Source organism: Heptranchias perlo, chromosome 39 (assembly GCF_035084215.1).
Source record: "Heptranchias perlo isolate sHepPer1 chromosome 39, sHepPer1.hap1, whole genome shotgun sequence".
NCBI lineage: Eukaryota > Metazoa > Chordata > Chondrichthyes > Hexanchiformes > Hexanchidae > Heptranchias > Heptranchias perlo.
This window is the reverse complement of record NC_090363.1, coordinates 8,032,848-8,047,615: the sequence shown is the minus strand read 5'-3', so window position 1 is coordinate 8,047,615 and position 14,768 is coordinate 8,032,848. Positions and strand designations below refer to the sequence as shown.

Below are 14,768 nucleotides of genomic sequence, written 5' to 3'. Positions count from 1 at the left end.
AGGCGCCTTGAGCCTGTTCCCCCATTCAAATAGATCACGGCTGATCTGTATCTTAGCTCCATCTACCCGCCTTGGTTCCGTAACCCTTAATACCCTTGTCTAACAAAAATCTATCAATCTCAGCTTTGAAATTTTCAATTGACCCCCAGCCTCAACAGCTTTCGAGATTTCCACTACTCTTTGTGTGAAGAAATGCTTCCTGACATCACCTCTGAACGGCCCGGCTCTAATTTTAAGGTTATGCCCCCTTGTTCTGAACTCCCCCACACCAGAGGAAATAATTTCTCTCTATCTACCCTATCAAATCCTTTAATCATCTTAAACACCTCAATTAGATCACCCCTTAAATCTTCTATACTCAAGGGAATACAACCTGTCCTCATTATTTAATCCTTTTAACTGTTTAATATTAAACTTTGTTAATTTGTAACTCAAATCTAATGCTCAGACCTAAAGTAAAACCAAACCACTCCTTTTCAGCAGCCTGCTATTATTCATTTTGCTTTGTGTTTATGTCCAAGTTATCTGTAAATAAATGCCTTCTTTGTCTCTCTCTCTCTCACACACACACACGCACACACACACACACACACATAATACTTATGCATACACATACAATGATCATTTGTGTGCACACGGGAGTACTATTTTACAAAGGATTCCTCTTTTGTCAAAGAAAGGGCAGAAGATGCACCATTAACTGTTTCCTTACAGGAATTAAATCCAAATACCGGCCATTCCGCACTACCGCAATGTTCCATTGCCACCAGAAATTCACCAGGGAACACGCCAGTATCCAGTGAGAAAGCAGGTGACGCCAGCTAAAGACAAATGAACTGACGGCGGGTGGGTAGCGTTTGTACGTCCTCTTCAATCTCGTAAGAAGCGTCAAAACGACCACACGCCAGGGGTGAAATTACATAGAATGTTCAGCACAGGAAGAGACCATAAACGGGCACTCCCAAAATACGGATACCTGCAAAATGACACACTTATCGAGAGACCCAAATTGTAAACGGTACAAGAGGCACTCTGAAACCACGGGCACTCGCAAATTACGAACTACGGACGGCCTTCCAATGCACCAAGCCCTTTTACAACTTAAAACACGGGACACAGCCTGACGTCACACTATAAAATGTTCAAAGTACCTACTGTCTCTGAGTCCGTCGATCGTGATGACTGATGGATTGTCACTGGATTCCATTTTTGTCCATGTTCAAATCACCCCGCAGCTGCTATCGCTGCTTCCAAAAGCAACCGTGTTGACAATGCACATCAGATGATGCGTACACCCTCGGCCCCACATGGACACAGCATATACGCACACCTGACCCTACACGTTCCCAGATGATGCACAGGCACCCAATCCCACGCGGACCCAGAAGATACGCACGTCCCCGAACCCACGCGGACCCAGAAGATACGCACGTACCCGAACCCACGCGGACCCAGAAGATACGCACGTACCCGAACCCACGCGGACCCAGAAGATACGCACGTACCCGAACCCACGCGGACCCAGAAGATACGCACACACCCAACCCAATGCGGATCCGGAGTTGCACACATCACCCGACCCTATATGGTGCGGTTGTCCATCCTCTGAGAGTGTCGTTAGGAACAGCTTCCACTGTGCAGATACTGTCCTTGGCACATCAGTTTTGCTGTTATATCTGCTTCCAAACATAAGTTCCCAGCATTGTTCCAGCTGGTTAGGTGCTGTTAATAATCTCTGCTGGTTCTTCAAGATTGTCGGGACAATTTTTACAATACATGCAATGAGCATTTTGAAAATAAGGACATCCGCAAAAAAAAGCACACCAGATGCAGGGCCTATAAGTGTCCCTAATTTACAGGTTTCACTGTATGTGCTTACTTAGTTTAGACTCAGGCCAAAATAGATTGTGCCAAGCTCGGAGCTCTTTATAGGGTGCGGGATTAGGGGGCCGTGTGTAGCGCTGCGCATTTCCGACGTTGCGACATTTCTTTTCATGTGTGATAAAATGACGTGGTTTCCCCAGGACTAACGCTGTGGTATGTGAAGGATGCAGGTTCCCGACAAGGTAAATGATCTGTCCTCATTATCATTCTTGGAAATGGAATTTGCTGCAGGCTTATGGCACGTAAACAACAATCAAAAATCCGGAGGTATCTGTCTGTTTTTATTTCCAAATTTAGGTTCCTTTAGTCTGCTATCTAAAGAAAGATCTTGCATTTATACAGCGCCTTTCAAGAAGTCGCGAAACATTTTACATCCAATGAAATACTTTTTGAAGCGCAGTCACAGTTGTAATGTAGAAAAACACAGCAGCCAATATGTGCACTGCAAGATCCCACAAACAAGAGTGTGGTGACGTGTGGGGTCAGGCACATGGGCGTCTGTGACAGCACTGTGTCAGCCAATGAGTTGGAGGCAGGGCGAGATGTATGGTCAAACAGTGAATCTTGCAGCAAACAGCAAAGCAAACAAAATCTATTTAATAAGAGTCTCTGCAACTGCAACAATCAGAAATCGTCTGTAAAATCAATCATACAACAGCACCAACTCCAGGCGTGATTGACAGGGGAATCACCCAATCATCTCCATTCTGGCCATGAATCGTAGCACATGCTCAAGAGGGGGGTTTGAACCCCTGACCTGCTGACTCAGAGGTAAGAGTGCTACTAACTGAATCCCAGCTGACACCTTCCCTCCATAGCCTCCTAAAGGGTAGTTTTAGTCTTCACTGGGAGAATGTACCTTTCACATATGTTGTGTCATTGCCTCCCTTTACACATTGTATACCAGCCCTGCCCATTTAGGGTTGCCAACTCTCCAGGATTGTCCTGGAGTCTCCAGGAATTAAAGATTGATCTCCTGGGCACTGCTTTCAGCAACGCTGGAGAAAAATTATGGGAGCATTAAAAACATTTTCATTTATTAGTTATAAAAAAAATTAGCAGGGAGGAAGGGCAGATGATTGACAATCAAGAATCATCCAATCAGGTAAAGGAGAGTCAGTTCACTTTCCGATTGGCACGAGAAGGCAGTGCGCCACGAGGATAGGCGTGTCGGGTGACCAATTGCACGAGTGTGAGGGGGGCGGGGCGGTTGGAGGCGGGAGGCCATGTGATCACACCTCCAGGAATACGGCGAACCAGAGTTGGCAACCCTACTCCCGCTGTGGAGCCTGGCCTGACCAGTTCACCGCGCATAAAACTACCTGGCCATTTGTGGCTCACCCCCTACCAGAAATTCTGCTACCAGGCAGGGCGCTGAGGCCAATTTATTTACTCGTGTCATTTGCCTTCTTTTTAATAAGCCTGATGTCACTGCGGCCCCTTTTCAAAAACCAGTTTGGGGGGTTTTGAGATACTGGCGGGTGCTGGGGTACAGTTCCCTGTGAACCGGCCGACCTTTGGACCTCGCCTGGTCGGTCATTCTCCGTACATAACCTTAGCTAAGATGTACACTAGCAGACAATTCGACCATGGGGTGCGTTACATCTGGTAACGACCAAACACGCTTTTCAACATAAGTCATTTGACACTTAGCAGAGACTGTAGTGGAAAGTGAGGCAGAAGATCAGCCATGATCTTATTGAATGGCGGAGCAGGCCCGAGGGGCCGTATGGCCTACTGCTGCTCCTATTTCTTATGTTCTTATACTGAATTAGAACATCCCATTATACAAAAGAAAAGCAGGAAGAATACAGCATCTTTCATGTCCTTGGGATGTCCCAAAGATAAATACTTGAAGGGAAAAAAATGTACAGGGCTGTGGGGAAGGAACAGGGGAGTGGGACTAATTGGACAGCTCTTTCAAAGAGCCAGCACAGGCACGGTGGGCCGAATGGCCTCCTCCTGTGCTGTACCTACGACTATAATATCAAACGCTTCACAGCTAATTAACATTTCAAAGTGTACTCATTAGTGTTTTGCAGGCAAATTGGCAGTCAATTCGCACACAGCAAGATCCCACAAACAGCAGTGTTAAAAGTGACCAGGTGATCTATTTTTGATGATGATAGTTGAGGGATGAATATTGGCCAGAGCACCAGGAGAACTCCCCTGGTCTGCTTCAAAATTATACCGTGGGACCTTTTACATCCACCTGAGAGGGCAGACGGGGTCTCAGTTTAACGTCTCATTCAAACGACAGCACCTCCGACAGTGCATCATTCCCTCAGTACTGCACTGAAGTGCCAGCCTAGATTATGTGTTTAAATCCCAGAATAGCGTTTGAACTAAGTTGAGGCAGAAGATCAGCCATGATCTTATTGAATGGCGGAGCAGGGTCGAGGGCCCTATGACCTACTCCTGCTCCTATTTCTTATGTTCTTATGTACCTTCTGACTGAAAGGGCAGTGTCTTACCACCGAGCCAAGCTGACATCCAGGTCTGCCTCTCTGCTATGCATTCACCCTGTCCAGTAATCCCAGCTCTGCCTGCTATGTATCACCCCCACCCCCTCCTCTCAGTAATACTGACTCTGTCTCTGTTGTGTACCCATCCCCTAGTGATCCCAACTCTCCGTCTCTGCTCCGTGCCCATTCCCCAGTATTACCTGAGCTAGGTTTGTAAAAACTCTTGGCACTGAGCCACCTGCATTCTGTGCAACAAATGCAGCAGATGGAACAGGCTGGACTAGCTCGCAACGTCATGGGAATTAGGAAGAGAGACACCTTTTAGAGCCTCTCGTTCGCACAGTTCCGGAGGCCACAGTCAACGAGTTCACCAGATCACAATACAGGAACCTAAAATCTCCTGGATACCTGCTACTGACAGATACCAGGGCTGGCTCAATACCAGTTACTGAGAGAGAGCAGGACAGAGCCCGGACACTGGTTATTGAGAGAGAGCAGGACAGAGCCCGGACACTGGTTACTGAGAGTCAGAAGGACAGAGTCCGGACACTGGTTACTGAGAGAGAGCAGGACAGAGTCCGGACACTGGTTACTGAGAGAGAGCAGGACAGAGCCCGGACACTGGTTACTGAGAGTCAGAAGGACAGAGTCCGGACACTGGTTACTGAGAGAGAGCAGGACAGAGTCCGGACACTGGTTACTGAGAGAGAGCACCAGCCCGGACACCGGTTACTGAGAGTCAGAAGGACAGAGTCCGGACACTGGTTACTGAGAGTCAGAAGGACAGAGTCCGGACACTGGTTACTGAGAGAGAGCAGGACAGAGTCCGGACACTGGTTACTGAGAGAGAGCACCAGCCCGGACACCGGTTACTGAGAGAGAGCACCAGCCCGGACTTTGGTTACTGAGAGAGAGCAGGACAGAGTCCGGACACTGGCTACTGAGAGAGAGCAGGGAAGAGTTTGGACACCGGTTACTGAGAGAGAGCAGGACAGAGTTTGGACACCGGTTACTGAGAAGGAACAAGACCGCCAGCACCATCTGGAATACCTATAACTGACAAGACAGCGGGACACAATCTGAATGCTTGTTACTGAGAGACAGCGGGACAGAGCCAAGAAAATCTGAACCAACAACAAGAGGCAGGATGGAAATTAATTCCACAGCCGAAAGCTCAGAGATACCAGAAGGTGAGCGGAATAAGGGCGAAATGTACAGTAAGTGCGCCCGAAAGAGCTTTTAACAGGGAAAATGGGAAATATAATCTGAAACACGGAGATTGTCTGAATATAAGGGGTTAACAGTTGGCTTGCGAATAATAATTTTCCAATTATATATCACCCTAACGCTTGGAAATATCACAAAGTGCTCCACAAATAAATTACTTTTGCAGTGCAGTGACTAAGAAAACAAAGCGAAGTTGGGAGCAGACCCAGGCTGAAATGCACTGAAGCAGAGAGTCCAGGATACAGGGAGCGAGGCAATCCCGCAGGCGTCCCATGTTAATGAAGAGTCCCGGTGGTTTAACCCAGTGAGTCTGCAAGGACGGGTCGAGGGGGAGGGAGCAATTCCGCACTCACTTGCATTCCTACAGCATCTTTCACGGTCTCAGGACGTCCCAAAGCGCTTTACAGCCAATGAATTATTGTCATTCTTTCTTGCTCCTGAGATAGGCTGCAGGTCCAGCACGAACACATCCCAGACTAATGGTGGGCCGTAGATTAAAGAAAGAAAGTGTCATTTTACGAAACAATACAGCCAATTTGCCCAAAGGCATGCTCGCACAAACAAGCAATGAAATAATTGACCAGATTATCTGAGTTCTGACGAAAGGTCATCGACCTGAGACGTTAACTCTTGTTTCTTTTTTCACAGATGCTGCCTGACTTATTTCCAGCGTTTTCTGTTTTTATTTTATCTGTTTTAGGGTTGTTGGTGGAGGTTTAAATATTGTGCAGGACACTAAGAGAACCCCCCCTCCCTTAAATAGTGGATCTTTTATGTCCACCTGAGTGGGCAGAAGGGGGTCTCAGTTTAAGATCTCATCCAAAAAAAACGGCACCTCCGGCAGTGCAGCACTCCGCTAAAGTGTCAACCTAGATTATGTTTTAAGTCTCAGGAGTGGGGCTCGAACCCATAACCTTCGAACTGAGGAAGCAAGAGTGCTACCCTCTGAGTCACGGCTGGAAACTACAAGATGATGCTATATCTTCCACCTGCCATATACAAAGCCACTGTGCCTGTCCTTTGCTTGGTGTTCGCCAAGCTTCTTACATCAGCCACTGTCTTACACTGCACTCTGCCCCCCCCGGCAGGCTCCCCTTCCCCCAGTGTCCTGCCACCCTGTCCTTACAGCACACGCACTAGCCCCCAACCCCACCCCCAATCTCTGCTCTCTGCTCCATTTTCTTCCAGTCTGTGTTAGTCGCTACAAACCATTGACAAAGACTGACAGAACCATACCAAAAAGCTCAAGGCTGCTCTGTGGTGGGCTCCTGCCAATGGCCCAGCTGATCAATCAGTAAGCACTACAATTAGGGTTGCCAACTCTGGTTGGACGTATTCCTGGAGGTTTCATCACATGATCGTCCCCCACCAACCACCCTGCCTGGTCAAACAGCCTTTCTCCCCATCGCCAATATTATTTTAACTAATAAACAAAAGTGTTCAAAGAAAGTAGAAAAAAAACACATTATTTTATGATTTTTCTCCCGGGGTTTGCTCGCAGAAGTGTCCAGGAGATTAATCCTTAATTGCTGGAGACTCCAGGACAATCCTGGAGGGTTGGTAACCCTAACTACAATCAGCCTCCTTGCCTCTGGGATAGGAAAGGTCAAAATCAGGCAGGGTCCTGATCATTATCCAGTGACCTCTGCTGAAAGGTGAACAAGAGTGTGGGTAGCATCGGGCTCGACTGTCAATACAAGTCGAACCCTGCTGACGCTCACTGCACTGTGAGAATTGTCCACTTAGGTGAGATAGTGACTGGTAGGTGACCTGTTGAATCATACAGCAACCTTCAAGGGAGGAGGGCAGAAGATTGATGGGGAAATAAAGAAGGAAAGCCCCATGGATCTACGAGCACTTGGTGGATGCGTGTGTACTTGCAAATGTGTATGTGCATGTGTGTGCAAGGTTGTCTGGAAGTGTGAATACATATGTGTGATATGTGAGTGAGGGTGTGCATTCATGTCTGTGTGCACGTATGTGCGAATTTGCGTGTGCGTGTTTGAGAGTCTACAAGCAGATCTATGTGCAAGTGTGCGTACACTGACAGTACTGTACTGTATCAGCTGTATTATACGGACAGTACTGTACTGCATCAGCTGTAGTACACAGATAGTATTATACTGTATCAGCTATAAAACATGGAGAGTACTGTACTGTATCAGCTGTAATACACGGATAGTACTGCACCAGATCAGCTGTAGTACACGGACAGTACTGTACTGTATCAGCTATAAAACACTGACAGTACTGTACTGTATCAGCTGTAGTACATGGACAGTACTGTACTGCATCAGTTGTAGTACATTGACTGTACTGTACTGTATCTGCTGTAGTACATGGAAAGTGCTGTACTGTATCATTTGTGGTACATGGACTGTACTGTACTGTATCAGTTGTAGTACATTGACTGTACTGTACTGTATCTGCTGTAGTACATGGAAAGTGCTGTACTGTATCATTTGTGGTACATGGACTGTACTGTACTGTATCAGCTGTAGAACACTGTCAGTACTGTACTGTATCAGTTGTAGTACACAAACAGTACTATACTGTATCAGTTGTAGTACACAAACAGTACTATACTGTATCAGTTGTGGTACATGGACTGTACTGTACTGTATCAGTTGTAGTACATGGATTGTACTGTACTGTATCAGTTGTAGTACATGGATTGTACTGTACTGTATCCACTGTAGTACATGGAAAGTACTGTACTGTATCATTTGTGGTACACTGATAGTACTGTACTGTATCAGTTGTAGTACACTGACAGTACAGTACTGTATCATTTGTAGTACAGGGACGGTACTGTATTGTATCAATTGGAGTACACGAACAGTACTGTACTGTATCAGTTGTAGTACATGAACAGTACTGTACTGTATCAGTTGTAGTCTACGGAAAGTACTGTACTGTATCAGTTGTAGTACACGGAAAGTACTGTACTGTATCAGTTGTGGTACACTGACAGTACTGTACTGTATCCGCTGTAGTACACTGAAAGTATTGTACTGTATCAGCTGTGGTACACGGAAAGTACTGTACTGTATCAGTCATGGTACACTGACAGTACTGTACTGTAACAGTTGTAGTATATGGACAGTACTGTACTGTATCAGTCGTGGTACACTGACAGTACTGTACTGTATCAGTTGTAGTACACGGAAAGTACTGTACTGTATCAGCTGTAGTACACTGACTACTGTACTGTATCAGCTGTAGTACAGACAGTACTGTACTGTATCAGTTATAGTACACGAACAGTACTGTACTGTATCAGCTGTAGTACACTGACAGTACTGTACTGTATCAGTTGCAGTACACGGAAAGTACTGTACTGTATCATTTGTGGTATACTGACAGTACTGTACTGTATCAGTTGTAGTACACTGGGGTGTAAAACGGGCGTCAGACCCGTTCTCGCCAGGTGAGTGAGGTTAAAATCGGGGCTCGTGACTCTTGAATGTCATATTTCATTTAGGCTTACAGCATTTCTCAAGTTTATTCATTATTATATCCAGAGTCACATTCCTCCCAGTTGAAAGGATTATAATTAATGCCGTGACTTTTGCTCACCGCACGACAAATATGGGACTGTTACATTATTATGTTGCTCAGGTGTGTTTAACTGACCTATCCCTTTAAAGTCACAAAGTCTGATTGCCGTAAGTAAACACATCACGGGGTCAATCAAATTTTAATTGTGGTGTGTAAGTGAAGTGTACTGATTGGAACGTGCTTGTAAACTTCTGGCATCAAGCCAGGAAAAAATAAGCATGAAATGAATGCCTTCTTTCTCTTTTTTAAAAAAAAATGTACATTTGACACTTTGAAGTGTAACATTCGAAGTGCGATGGCCACTCAGAAACTTTTATATAGATCGAGAGCTTCTTCCCCAGTAACATACAGGGAGATGGAAGAAAGGCAGTTCCAGTGAAACCTGTAAATCACAGACACCTAAGGGACTGGCATCAGCGGCCCCTTTTTTTGTTTGTGTCCTTATTTTTAAAATGATCATTGTATGTACTGACAGTGGCTGCAGGGGTCGGGAGGCATTCAAACCTCGATATCGCCGGGGGCAAAAAGGAATCCAGTAATAATCCATCAGTCACCACCATCTTCAGACTCAGAGACAGTTCGTACTTTGAACATTTTAAAGTGTGAGGTCAGGCTGTGTCCCGTGTTTTAAGGTGTAACAGGGCTTGGTGCATTGAAGGCTGGCCATAGTTCGTAATTTTGCGAGTGCCCATAGTTTGCGAGTGCCTCTTGTATCTTTTACAATGTAAGTTATTTGGGACTGTCGATAAGTGTCCATTTTTTGCAGGTGTCGGTTTTTTTTTTGTCCGCCAGTGTCCGTTTCAACAGGTTTCATCGTGTTTCAGGCTGCTTCCATCTTCTTACTTTGTTCAATTGTCACAGTAGCTGGGTACCACACTGCTTACGGTTACTGGACTAGTAGCAACAACAACTTGCATTTATCCAGCACCTTTAAGGTAGTAAAACATCCCAAGGTGTCGTGAGTTCAACTCCCACCTCAGGAAGTTGCAAGATTGAACTCAGGTAATTTGTGGGCTCGCACCATAACAGCACCAATGCCCTTCAGGGAAGGAAATCTGCCACTTCTATTTCACACATAACTCTAATGTGGTCGACTCTTAATGCTCTTGCTAAGCAGGTCCTTCAGCCAACACTGTGTGGTTGACTCTTAAATGCCTAGCAAACCACCCAATTGCACAAACAATCACTACTCAGAAAGTCCCACCATGTTCTCAGAGTAACTCGTTCAAATATTTCCAATCTTCTCTCTTAAGATTTCCGGCCTAGGTGCGGATTGCAACATCTCCATTTGACTCTTACATATTTTTTTTAAATTACTGTCATTCTTCGCTCTTCCATTTTACGCTCACCTGCCACTGTAACACCAAGTATCATAGAAGCATACAGCGCAGAAGAAGGCCATTTAGTCCAACTCCCTGGCTCTTTTCCCATAGCCCTGCAATTTTCTCTTCTACAAATATTTCTCAAATTCCCTTTTGAAAGTTACTACTGAATCTGCTTCTACCACCTTTTCAGACAGTGCGTTCCAGATCATAACAACTACTTAAAAAAAAGTCTCCACCTGTCCCCTTTGGCTCTTTTGCCAATTACCTTAAATCTGTGCCCTCTGGTTACTGACCCTTCTGCCACTGGAAACAGTTTCTCCTTATTTACTCTATCAAAAGCTTTCATGATGTTAAAACATCCATTAAATCTCTCCTTAACCTTCTCTGCTCTAAGAAGAACAATCTCAGTTTCTCTCGTCTCTCCACATAACTGAAGTCCCTTGTTCCCTGGTACCATCCCCGTCGCACCCTCTCCAAGGCCTCGACATCCTTCCTATTGCCCGGAATTGAACAAAATACTCTAGCTGGGGCCTGGCTGGTGATTTATAAAGGTCCAGCATAACTTCCTTGCTTTTGTTCTGTTTACAAAGCCAAGAATCCCATATATGTTTTTAACAGCATCATCAACTTGTCCTGCCACCTTCAAAGATTTGTGTACGTAAACTCTTATGTCTTTCTGTTCCTGCACCCCCTTTAAAATTATACCATTTAATTTATATTGCCTCTCCACTTTCTTCCTACATGAAGATATGCATCACTTCACGCTTCTCTGCATAATATTTTTATTTTGAACCTTTTTTAGCGTCCTTGCTAATGCAGTGAATGAAAGGCAATTAATTTTTAAAGCAACAACAGCGCCTTTAACGTAGTGAAACGTCCCGAGGTGCTACACAGGAACGTAATCAAACAAAAATTTGACACCGAGCCACATAATTAGGACAGGCGACCAAAAGCTTGGTCAAAGAGGTACTGGAGAACTGCGTTCATTTCTGGGCACCGCACCTCAGAAAGGATATATTGGCCTTGGAGGGGGTGCAGCGCAGATTCACCAGAATGATACCAGGGCTAAAAGGGTTAAATTATAAGGACAAGTTGTATAGACTAGGCTTGTATTCCCTCAGGTATAGAACATTAAGGGGTGATCTAATTGAGGTGTTTAAGATGATTAAAGGAGTTGATAGGGTAGATAGAGAGAAACTATTTCCTCTGGTGGGGGAGTCCAGAACAAGGGGGCATAACCTTAAAATTAGAGCTAGGCCATTCAAGGTGATGTCAGGAAGCATTTCTTCACACAAAGGGGAGTGGAAATCTGGAACTCTCTCCCCCGAAAAGCTGAGGCTGGGGGTCAATTGAAAATTTCAAAACTGAGATGGATAGATTGTTGTTAGGTACGGGTATTAAAGGTAATGGAACCAAGGTGGGTAGATGGAGTTAAGATACAGATCAGCTATAATCTAGTTGAATGGTTCAACGGGCTTGAGGGGCTGAATGGCCTCCTCCTGTTCCGAATGGTCCTAAATGTTCATACTCCATCGTTACATTCATAGCCGCTCCGTTCTCTACACAGATAATCCGGCCGTGGCCGAAAGCTCGGACATCACTGCCACCGCCCTGTCTGCCGCCTGTTCGAACTCCGGCCTCTCTGACCTCGAATGCATCATCTGCTTCAGTCCGTATGACAACGTCTTCAAGCTGCCAAAGCTTCTGGGCTGCGGGCACACCTTCTGCCTCGAGTGCCTGGCCCGGATCAACGTGTCCTCGGACAACGTCAGCTCCGTCTCCTGCCCCATGTGCCGGTACCCCACCCCGCTGCCCTCCGGCAAGGGGCTGCCGGCGCTGGACAATAACCAGGCCGTCCTGTCCCACCTGCCCTCCAGCATGCAGAGCGTCCACTCCATCCGCTTCAGCCGCGACAAGGGCAAGCTCTACACCAGGAAGCCGGACCCCGGCTCGTCCCCCAAGCCCGCTAACGTCAACAGCGTCAGCATGAGCCTGGACGTGGGCCAGCCGGCCCCTCGCAACACGGGCTCTGAACCCAGGCACCTGGACTGGATGCCTTTCCGTTCCAGCTGGTGCTACTACATGGCCATCGGTTGCATTGTGCTGCTCACCATTGCCCTTGTGCTGTCGGGAATCTTCATTTTTGTGATTGTGCCATCCTTAGCTGCCTCCGGGAGAAACTCAACGGGAAGCATGCTGGGCGGGCAGTAACCCACTGTGGCCCCTTGTCCTCACATCCTCAAGGAGGACTGACCCAGTGCCAATGACTCACTTAGAACTCAAGCCCAATGCCTTGGCTGAACTTTGGCTTCTTCACTCCTGTTCTGACTCATCCTTAATCATGTTCTAACAGTTCTAGGCCACGTGATTGTTTGTGTCAAGTCAATGCCAACCACAGCTGGAGCAGCCACGTCGAGATCTCCATTGACTTACCTCTAAGTCCATTTCTGGAGCTTTGTGTCCATGACTCTGAGGAGGAGTCATAGACTTTCTTTACTGGCTGAACAACAACTACCTGCCTTTACCGGAGGAAAACGTCCCGAGGCGCTTCACAGGAGCGTTAGAATACAACATTTGACACCAAGCCACACTAGGACAGGTGACCAAAAGCTTGGTCAAAGAGGTAGGATTCAAGCAAGGTCTTAAAGCAGGAGAGAGATGTGGAGGGGCGGAGAGGTTTAGGGAGGGAATTCCAGAGCTTAGAGCCTAGGCAGCTGAAGGCACGGCCATCAATGGTGGAGTGATGAAAATCGGGGATGCGCAAGAGTCCAGAGTTGGAGGAGTGCAGTTATTACGAAGGGTTGTAGGGCTGGAGGAGGTTACAGAGATAGGAAGGGGATGAGGCCATGGAGGGATTTGAAAGCAAGAATGAGAATTTTGAAATCGAGGCGCGGCCAGACCGGGAGCCAATGTAGATCAGCGAGCACAGGGGGTAATGGATGAACGGGACTTGGTGCGGGTTAGGATACGGGCAGCAGTGTTTCGGACGAGCTCAAGTTTACGGCGGGTGGACGATGGGAAGCCGGCCAGGAGAGAATTGGAATAGTCGAGTCTAGAGGCAATAAAGGCATGGATGAGGGTTTCAGCAGCAGATGAGCTGAGACAGGCGATGTTATGTAGGTGGAAGTAGGCGGTCTTGGTGATGGAGAGGACATGTGGTCGGAAGCTCAACTGAGAAAGTTTAATGCTGTGAGGGACACAATGAAACCGGGAGCCAAGCGTGTGTGTGTGTGTGGGGGGGGGGGGGGGGGGGCATTCCCCCCGCACACTGCTCGCACTTCTTATAGAACGGAACCACTAAAACCAAAGACATGAATCGAGACTCTATGCACACAGGACGACGACTGGAACTGGTTTCTGTCCCTGTGTTAGTTCCTTGATCTTCACCTGAGTCAGACGCACCATATCTTCACCTTCCACGCTCCTCCCGCCAGAGATCGCCCGCAGTCTTTGGATGTTCCCAGACCTCCTTCATTGACCACCCGCTATGCAATGACTATTGTGTGTCTCTCTCCAGGGACGTTATATTTTATTCACATGTTTTGGAATATGATCATTTCCTCCTGGTTGGGGTCCCAGGGGACAAATGATCTCAGTAGACCTCTTGCTGTACGTTGTTTAGCCATTGCACATTTTACGTTGCATCTAACATATAACTTTCTCATATATGTTTCTTGGTGATGTTTTATTTTGCTGATAGTGTTTTTTATCGATCTGAACTGTTTTTAAAGGTGGAGGTACTTCAATACTTACTGCTGTGCCTGGTTTTCTCCACATGGAACTGCCTTTCTTCTCTAAAAAGAGCCATAGATGTTTTAAATATTAAATGAAATCTGATTTACCAAAACTCGGTGGAGTTCCTCTGTAATTATAAGCTCTGTCAGTCAGCACAGACAAAACCTTTAAAAAGTCAGTGTAAAGCCCCCGGGTAAATGCAGCAAGTTGCCAAGGTTTCTTCGACAGCATCTCACAAACCCTCGACCTCCACCACCTGGAAGGACAAGGGCAGCGGCCACAAGGGAGCACCATCACCTGCACGTTCCCCTCCGAGTCACACACCCGTCCCAACTTGGACATTTATCGGCTGTTCTTCCATGGTCGCTGAGTCGAAATCCTAGAACTCCCAACCTAACAGCACTGTGGGAGCACCTTCACCGCATGGACTGCAGATGTTCAAGAAGGCGGCTCACCACCACCTTCTCAAGGGCAATTAGGGAGGCACAATAAATGGCGGCCTTGCCAGCGACGCCCACATCCTGAGAATGAATTGTTTTTAATGAATTGACTGAACCGGACAGAGCAGAAA

General features: G+C 46.6%; 1 protein-coding gene and 1 pseudogene across 1 annotated transcript; one reads left to right on the top strand and one right to left on the bottom strand.

Annotated features, from left to right (window-relative positions):
* The first annotated feature begins 4,710 nt into the window (after window positions 1-4,710).
* Window positions 4,711-14,309, top strand: LOC137304926 (RING finger protein 225-like). The gene is made up of 2 exons (XM_067973712.1): window positions 4,711-5,539; window positions 12,030-14,309. Exons 1-2 carry the CDS (start codon window positions 5,497-5,499, stop codon window positions 12,671-12,673), a joined length of 687 nt encoding a protein of 228 aa, XP_067829813.1. The 5' UTR covers window positions 4,711-5,496; the 3' UTR covers window positions 12,674-14,309.
* LOC137304955 (dynein heavy chain-like) lies at window positions 6,991-8,925 on the bottom strand (annotated as a pseudogene).
* Window positions 14,310-14,768: the final 459 nt, after the last annotated feature.